This window comes from Hyla sarda, unplaced genomic scaffold (genome assembly GCF_029499605.1).
Source record: "Hyla sarda isolate aHylSar1 unplaced genomic scaffold, aHylSar1.hap1 scaffold_3450, whole genome shotgun sequence".
NCBI classification, from domain to species: Eukaryota; Metazoa; Chordata; class Amphibia; order Anura; family Hylidae; genus Hyla; species Hyla sarda.
In genome coordinates this window covers 7,568-16,637 of record NW_026610209.1, presented here as the reverse complement: position 1 = coordinate 16,637, position 9,070 = coordinate 7,568, and the positions used below count along the sequence as shown (strand labels likewise).

Here is a 9,070-nt window from a genome sequence, read left to right as displayed (position 1 = left end):
GGAAAAAACGGTGTAGAACAGAGGGGACTCTATACCAGAGGGACAACAACTTGTAGTTGGTCTCCTGTGCTCTGCATGAAATGGACAGGCGATGACACATAGTGAATGCTGCAGTCCAGTCAGAAGGCGCATAGGTTGTGTGCAGCTCTGACTCCCACTCCGCCACAAACCGGGGTGGAGACTGGGCCGCCTCCTCTAATAATAGGCCATAAATCTGGGAGACTGGTCTGGCCAGAGCGGAGCCAGAAGAGCACATCTTCTCCAGGGGTGACAGTGATCTGGCCAATTGTAGAGTCTGTCCTGTTGTCTTAATGAAGTGGTCCAGTTGCAAGTATTGCATATATGTATGAGGCGTGCGGAGGGTAGTGGGTATTAAGTCTGCGTAAGGTCTTATCAGGGTACCATTTAGGAAGGATCTCAGGGGGAGAGGCACGTCCCGCGGTCTCCCCAAAAACTCATTGCAGTGTAGGCCGGGTTCAAAAAGCGGGTTACCTAGTACAGGCGTCAGTGGTCCATTAGGGCTAATCAATCCACATCCCGTAATGTATCGACGATACGCCGTGACCAGTTCCTTAGTCACCCAAGGCAAGTCCCCCAAAACTCTCTGCGGGATAGCACTACGGGGTAACCACGGGAAGGAGGTGGTGAGGCCACTTACTGTTATCTCCAGCGCCACCCATCTCTTGGAGGTTCGGCCATGGAAGAAATCCAAAAGTCTCGCCAGTGTAGCCGCGATATAAAAGGCTTTGCAGTCCGGGACCGCCAGGCCCCCCGCTTGCTTACGTCTGACCAAGATCTGTTTGGCTATCCTCGACGGTCTACCAGCCCAAATGAACGCTCGGAACAAGCTGTCCAGTTTTTTAAAGAAGGAGGGTGGAAGTGCTATCGGGACCGTCTGGAATAAATAGAGCAGCCTTGGGAGCACGTTCATTTTTAGAATGTTCGTTTTCCCCAACCATGAGAAAGTCCCCCTAGTCCATTTACGTAGGTCCCTATCAATGGACAACAATAGGGGTTGGAAGTTTAGGGCATAGCTATCGGAAAGGTTTGAAGGAACCTGAACCCCAAGGTATTTGATCGAGACTTAGTTCCATCGGAAAGGGTGATCACGTTTAAGTTGATCCACCATCACCTCCGGGAGCGTGACATTGAGGGCCACACTTTTGGAGAAGTTAATTTTGTGGTTACTAAAATGGGAATACAATGCAATAGCCCGTAGTATGGCAGGGAGAGATGACTGCGGCGATGTGACATACAAAAGCAGATCATCTGCAAATGCTGAGCAGACATGTCGCTCCCCACCCCGCTGGAATCCAGAGATAGCCTGGTCAGATCTGAGTGCGTTAAGTAAGTGTTCCGTACATAAAACATACAGCAGGGGGGAGAGCGGACACCCCTGTCTTGTCCCATTCCGAATCTGTATAGGGGAAGAGAGGGAGCCATTAATCCTAATTCTCGCCTGAGGGTCACTGTAAAGCGCAGAAATGCGGCCCAACATAGCTGGTCCCAGACCGATCTGCGATAGGGTAGCCTTCATGAATCCCCAATCCACCCTGTCAAATGCCTTCTCGGCATCAAGCGACAGTAACATCAATGGCTGACGGTCGGTTCTAGCCAGATGGATGATGGAGAAAGCTCGTATGGTGTTATCACGCGTTTCTCTAGTCTTGATAAAGCCAGATTGGTCAGGGTGGATCAGGGGTCCAAGAACAGTGGTCAGGCGGTCTGCTAGTAACTTAGCGAATAGCTTGGTATCTACGTTGAGTAGGGAGATGGGGCGGTAGCTAGCGCATAGGTTCGGATCCCTACCCTCTTTGGGTATCACTGTTATGTGTGCAGTCAGCGAATCAGGGGGAAAAGTGGAGTCTTTGGAAATGACGTTGAAGGCACCGCACAATATCGGGAGCAGGTCTCCCTTCAGTGTCTTGTAGAACTTGGCGGTATAACCGTCAGGACCTGGACTTTTACCAGCCGGCAAATTGGATATGGCGGCGGCTATCTCTTCCTCCGTGAACGGTGCCTCCAAGGACTCAATGTCAGCGTCTGTCAGTCTAGGAAAGGCTGTGCTGGACAAATAGTCGGTCAGGGAGAGGGGGGGAGAATAGGAGGGGAAGGTCGGGGATGGAGAGGGAATGTTGTATAAATCAGTGTAATATCTTTCAAAGGCAGTTAAGATTTGTCCTGCCCCCTTGGGGAGTTGTGATAGAGGGGACATACAACGCCTCTCTCCTGTCGCGCAGCGCCCTAGCCAAAAATTTCCCAGGCTTGTTACCCCATTCGTAAAACGCCTTAGAGCAATGTTGTCGGTAGTATTTGTAACTGTCATTCAGAAGTGTACAGATGTCATGTCGGGTTTTGATCAGGGCTCGCAGAGACGATTCCTGCCGGGATCGTTTGTGTTGGGCCTCAAGGGTCGCTAGAGAGTCGAGTAGAAGCTTCAGCTTGTCCGACTTCGCCTTTTTAAGGCGAGAGCCATGCCTAATCAACACCCCTCTCAGTACACATTTAAGTGCCTCCCACTGAGTGGGAAGCGGTGTGTCATCTCCTGCATGGTCGGCCAAGAAATGGGCTATGGTGGACTTAAGGTCGGTCAGGCATAGTGAGTCTAACAGTAGAGACTCATTCAGTCTCCAGTTATACTGGGGTCTACTGAGGGAGGGTATCAAAATCGTACAGTGGACCGGGGCGTGGTCAGACAGAAATATGTTACCTATGTGGGAAGAGGATAGACGAGATAGATAAAAATGGGGTAAAAAAATATAGTCCAGTCGGCTGTAGGAGTCATGGGGGCTAGAGTAGAACGTGTAGTCCCTATCGTTGGCATGTTGGAGTCTCCACACGTCACACAGCTGCAAGGAGTGTAAGAGTTTCTTAAGTTTGCTGAGCTGACAGTACGAAACAGCGGAGTGCTGTGCTGAGGTATCCAACAACGGGTTCAAAGCAAGATTCAGGTCACCCCCCAGAATGAGCATGCCCTGTGCGAAGGAGGACAAGTCCTCTAGTGTCTTCAATAGGAATTGTATCTGTAAGCTATTTGGGGCGTATATCGTCGCTACAGTCACCACCTGGTCTAAAATCGTGCCCTTAATAAACAGAAAGCGGGCATCCGGATCGGACTTAACCTCCAAAATTCTGAACGGTAGGGTACGATGGAATCCAATCGAGACCCCCTTCGAGCGTGATTCAGAATTTGTGCTATGGAACCAGGTGGTGAAATGGCGCCCGAGACGCTCTGGGGTGTGTCCTGTCTTGAAATGCGTTTCCTGTATGCATAAGATTTTAGTGTGCAGTTTGTGTAAGTGGTAAAGGATTTTGGATAGTTTCTCTGGGATGTTAAAGCCCTGAACATTCAACGTGGTTACCTTTACGTCCGTCATGATGTTGAAGACGGAGGAGTCCTGTCGGAGAGGCTTGGAGTACGCGGCTCGGCCGAGAGATCCGAAACCTAGTGAGGGGGAGAGAAACACACACAATAGGAGGAGAGGTTATTGAGAGGACAAAAAGGAAGGGTAAGAAGAGAAAGAGAAACGAAAAAATAAAAAGCAAGAACACTTGCAAAAAATGTCTAACCGCAGAACAGATCTTCTGGCAAAAAGGTGTATAAAAACTACACCAGCCCTATTAGGGGAGGAAACTAAGGCTAAAGGAGAGGTCCTTCCAGATAACAGAATACGTTAATGGACAATCAAACACATAAGCAGAGTCAGTCCGTCTGCTCAAGGCCTATAGTAGACAGAAGCTAAACTAGCGGTATTAACATAACAGAGATGTGGGGACGTGTTAGAAATAAGGGCGATGAGCACTAGGGGGCATCAGGGGGGATCGAGGGGGGGGGGGGTAGATGGGGGAGGGGGGGCCAGTAATTGTATAATCTCAGTCCAGCTTGTAGAAACGTTGAGTCTATGGCAGGTGTCAGGGACTTAGAGGGTTAGGGTGGAAGGAGAGGCAGTTAAGACTAGGGTGAGCGACTGGAACAGTCATTCAGAGCCGGTCAGGGCTCTATGCCATGGTCCTCCGGACCGTTCATTCGTCGTCTCTGTCTCTGGGGTAGAGGTTCTCCGGCTGTCCGCCTGCGAGTAGGGGTTCTTTGCGACGCTCGTGGCACTGGTGGAGGGGCATACGGGTCCCTCAAGAAGGCTATCCAATCCGGGAGCAACAGCTGTGGCAGGTCCAGGGTATCGAGGAAGGTCTGTAGGTCGCCTGGGTGGCGCAGAGTAGCAGTAGTGGAGCCAGAGGAGACATGTAGGGCAAACGGGAAGCCCCATCTGTACTGGATATTGCGTTCCTGTAGCATACGTAGTAATGGTCGCAGTAAGGCTCTTTGGCGAAGTGTACGCCGAGATAGATCAGGGTAAATTTGGAGAGTAGCCCCGTCAAAGTCCACATCTCCCATATGGCGCACCTTTTGCATAAGTTGTTCCTTCACTGTATATTTGTGTATACGGCAAATGACATCACGGGGGCGAGATGGATTCGTGCTGGGTGCTCTCAATGCACGGTGCACCCGGTCAAGCTCTATGTGGGTCTGCGGGGGGCGTCCTAGGATCAAGTTGAAAACTCCAGTGATCGTAGCGTGTAGGTCAGGAGCCCTAGTGGCTTCTGGGAGGCCACGTATACGAACATTGTTCCTGCGGTTTCTGTTTTCAATGTCGTCCAGGTGGTCAGCTAGGGCGTGGTGGGTGGACGTTTGAGCGTTCAGGGCTGTTTGCATCTCTTTCATTGAGGTAATGACAGATTCACGAAAGTCCTCCAAAACACAAACCCTTCCCTGTAAGTCTGCTACATCGCGCTTAACAGGTTGTAGATCCTGACGCCACGCAAACTTAAGATCAGAGGCCATGGCGGACATCTCAGACTTGGTAGGGAGCAGCGCCAATAATGCTTGCAGTTCGGGGTGCCCCTTTAAAAGTGCCACAGCTTGAGCGGGTGGAGGGAGGGAGGATGCAATGTAATCACTGCCTTGGGAATCATTAGTCACTATGGGAGCATGAGTCCCCGAGGATCGTGGATCTCCTTGCGGCCGTACTTGGGGGTTAGATCCCCGTTTGCATAATCCGTGTGTGAAGCAGGGTAGGGAGACAGATGTGTGGGCGGTCGAGTGCAGGACTCTCGGGCAGCTGCACAGGGCCCCACCAGTGGCTCAGGCAAATATCTTAGTCCCTGCATCAATCCCTCTTCAGGTGGGTACAGCTGGGAGGTGGGCGAGGGGGGTCCCCTCTGACTCCCAAACATGGACGGGGTGCTGGGTGCGGGTGAGTGGTCCACGTGGGGCTTCTGTGCAGGTGGGGTCAGTGGAGTCAGGGGCCGGTGTGATGGCTCAGCTGTGTCCCCCTCAGCACTCACCTCCATCGGGAAGACGGACGGGTCGGAGGCTTCCCCGGAGAGCCGCTGTCGGTCCCGCACGCTCTCTCGCACGCTGGGGATCATTAGGCAGTCACCGTCCCGTAGTGTCTCCGTGGGGCGCTGCGCTCCCGTTCGCGCTGTGCTCAATGCGTGTGGAGGCGGCGGACGTGCTGTCTCTTCGCTGGTGAGGAGTAGGTTCGGTGCGGCCGCGGCTCTGTGGGCCCCAGTGGGTAAGTGGGTCTTCTGTGCTGCCGTGGAGTTAGTCGCGGCACGTTGCCTCGTTGTCGGCGGGGAGGAGGCGGGAGTAGATGGTGGCGGCTGCTCCCGCGCCATTTTGGATTGACCCGCCAGTTCTTTCGGCGGCTCCGAGAGCCTGCTCAGGGGACTGAAGAAGTTTTTGATGGGGACCCCTAAGTGCCTGGGTGTCCCTGCAGAGTGCCCCCTCTTTCCTGGGCGCCTAGTGCTCATGAAAAGCGGTGGATTCCCCGTTTGTAGAGGCCAGGGAGACGGAGCTCAGCTCTCCTGCGTCTGTCTCACTCCATAGCCGGACACGCCCCCTAACTTTTTTATTTTTCCGTATAAGTGGCGGTATGGGGGCTCATTTTTTGCGCCATGATCTGTACTTTTTTTTGATACCACATTTGCATATAAAAAACTTTTAATACATTTTTTATAAAAAATTTTTTAATAAAATGTATTAAAAAAGTAGGAATTTTGGACTTTTTTAATTTTTTTCCGTTCACGCCGTTCACCGTACAGGATCATTAACATTTTATTTTAATAGTTCGGACATTTACGCACGCGGCGATACCAAATATGTCTATAAAAAATGTTTTTTACGCTTTTTGGGGGTAAAATAGGAAAAAACGGACGTTTTACTTTTTTATTGGGGGAGGGGATTTTTCACTTTTTTTTTACTTTAACCTTTAAATTTTTTTACATTTTTTTTTACACTTGAATAGTCCCCATAGGGGACTATTCATAGCAATACCATGATTGCTAATACTGATCTGTTCTATGTATAGGACATAGAACAGATCAGTATTATCGGTCATCTCCTGCTCTGGTCTGCTCGATCTCAGACCAGAGCAGGAGATGCCGGGAGCCGCACGGAGGAAGGAGAGGGGACCTCTGTGCGGCGTCATGAATGATCGGATCCCCGCAGCAGCGCTGCGGGCGATCCGATCGTTCATTTAAATGGCGAACTGCCGCAGATGCCGGGATCTGTATTGATCCCGGCACCTGAGAGGTTAATGGCGGACGCCCGCGAGATCGCGGGCGTCGGCCATTGCCGGAGGGTCCCTGGCTGCGATCAGCAGCCGGGATCAGCCGCGCATGACACGGGCATCGCTCCGATGCCCGCGGTTATGCTTAGGACGTAAATGTACGTCCTGGTGCGTTAAGTACCACCTCACCAGGACGTACATTTACGTCCTGCGTCCTTAAGGGGTTAATCGGTACCATTTTTGTATTGATCGGACTTTTTGATCGCTTTTTAATCATATTTTCATGATATAAAAAGTGACCAAAAATACACTATTTTGGACTTTGGAATTTTTTTGCGCACACGCCATTGACCGTGCAGTTTAGTTAATGATATATTTTTATCAATTGGACATTTCCACACGCGACGATACCACATATGTTTATTTTTATTTACACAGTTTTTTTGTTTTTTTAAATGGGAAAAGGGGGGGGGGTGATTGAAACTTTTATTAGGGAAGGGTAATCCTAAACAAAAGGGCACTATCCAAGATTCAGTAGAACACTGGTGCGTCACTAATACACGTAAATCCCCAAACACCACAACACATAAATAGAGTGAAATTCATAATGCTTTATTACACAAAAATAAATAAAAACACTTTAAAAGAGACAACAACAAGCAGAAAACCTTCTGCCGCTAATCACATAAGGTATATAAACAGGACAGGGAGGCAGATATATATAGAAAGTGACTAATGCGATCTATAAAGATACAAAAGTGCAGCGTACATAGATGGAAGCAATGGAAACACTTCAATGGTTAAGGCAATTGCCAAAAGATATATTGTACATATCCCAAAAGTGAAAACAAATCCTGGAGGGTCATATCGGCAATTGTTCCAACCTCTAAGCCCGGTAATGTGGAGGCCACAGGACACAACCAAATCCACATGCAGGCCTGCTTGGAGGCCAAATAATGTATTTACCAAAGAGGAGGGACAATTGCCTCGTCACATAACACATACCCATGCAGCACGTCACACCCCAACGCGTTTCACTGTGAAGGCTTCCTCAGGGAGTGTGTACATAACGGTCCTTATATATAGGCGATTGCCAATCACAATCCAGAATAGATAAAGAGACACAGGTGCCAACTAGATTTACCTTAATGTGAAACGCCACCTATAATGGCGGCCGCCATGATGGATCGCACTGCGCATGCGCAATGACGTGACGCGACCGCCAACGTCATCCCATCAGAGACGGGGATTTGCACATGCGCAATGCAGATCTCCGGTGGAGCACATATGGAATGCGCTCCGACCGCGGCCAATCACGGCCGTGCACTGAGAATCGCCAGGCGCGCATGCGCACAAGTGCGTCCATCAAAAATAAAGACAATAAAGTAATATCAGTGAGCGGATGCATTTACACCAAATGAATGAAGAATAAACATGTCTAATACATAGTATGTGAGATAGAATGGGGAAATAATTCTATGAATGTGAGAAAATAATAAAAAACGCCTGGTGCGCATTGGACGCAAAATAGCAAAGGGACCGGCTGGTATACAGCGGAAATGTGAGAAATTACAGGAAGAGACAGAAGAGACGAAAGAAAAGAAAGGAAAGAAAGAGAGAAAGAAAAGATATGTAGAAAAGAAGGAAAAGATGTGAAAAGGTGATAAACTGCACAACAAACACAAAATGCTAAAGGGGAAAAAGTGGAATAAAGTTGCAGTGAAATCTAGTAATAGTATTTAAGGGGCAGTGAATAGGAAAAAGACGACAACAGTCACATGTGTAACACATTGCATTAGTGTATAGATGAGAAATCTTATTAATCCACGGGACATATAAAGATATTCAGAATGTTCATGTGATGGAGAATTCATGAAAAGTGCAAAAGGGAATGTGAGAGAATGGAAAAAACAAGTGAAAGTGCAGCAGACGAGAGAGGGGTAAAATGACAATTGGTGAATAGTAATGTCAGAAGAAAGAGAGTAAGGCGTCTGATCACTGCTGAAATCTATTATACATAGCAGATAGTATACATGGAAATATATATTCATAATAGTAGAATATCCAGGGAGAACACAGGGTGGAAGCCATCTTCATTTAACCAGGAAAAAGACATCGGTGAGAAAAAGGAAGAAAAAAGAAGAAAACAGCAAAAGAAAACCAGGAGAAAAAGAAGATGGGAAAAAGAAGAGGAAAACGACAAAAAGGAGAAGGAAGGAAGGAAGGAAGTAGAGAGAAAAGAAAAGAGGAAAAAGAAAGGGTAAGTGTGCAGAGAAAGAAGAAAAAGGTGATAAAACCAATTAATACATAAAAGGATAAAACCAAATAGACCAAAAAATCAGAACAGAACAATAGCAACATAACTAAATCCATTAATCCGCCATATGCATTTTATTAGGGAAGGGGTTAAATGATCTTTGATAACTTTTTTTTTTTTGCAATATAATAGCTCCCATAGGAGACTATAACACTGCACACACTGATCTCTTATACTGATCATT

The 9,070-nt window shown here is 48.3% G+C and overlaps 1 protein-coding gene across 1 annotated transcript; it reads right to left on the bottom strand.

The window, feature by feature from the left end:
- Positions 1 to 4,977: 4,977 nt before the first annotated feature.
- Positions 4,978 to 5,676, bottom strand: LOC130331011 (uncharacterized). The gene has a single exon (XM_056553671.1). The coding sequence runs from the start codon at positions 5,674 to 5,676 to the stop codon at positions 4,978 to 4,980; it is 699 nt and encodes a 232-aa protein (XP_056409646.1).
- Between the last annotated feature and the right edge of the window lie 3,394 nt (positions 5,677 to 9,070).

What these genes read in the sequence shown, in the direction of transcription:
- LOC130331011 (XM_056553671.1), bottom strand. Translation starts at nt 5,676, where the DNA reads ATGGCGCGGGAGCAGCCGCCACCATCTACTCCCGCCTCCTCCCCGCCG.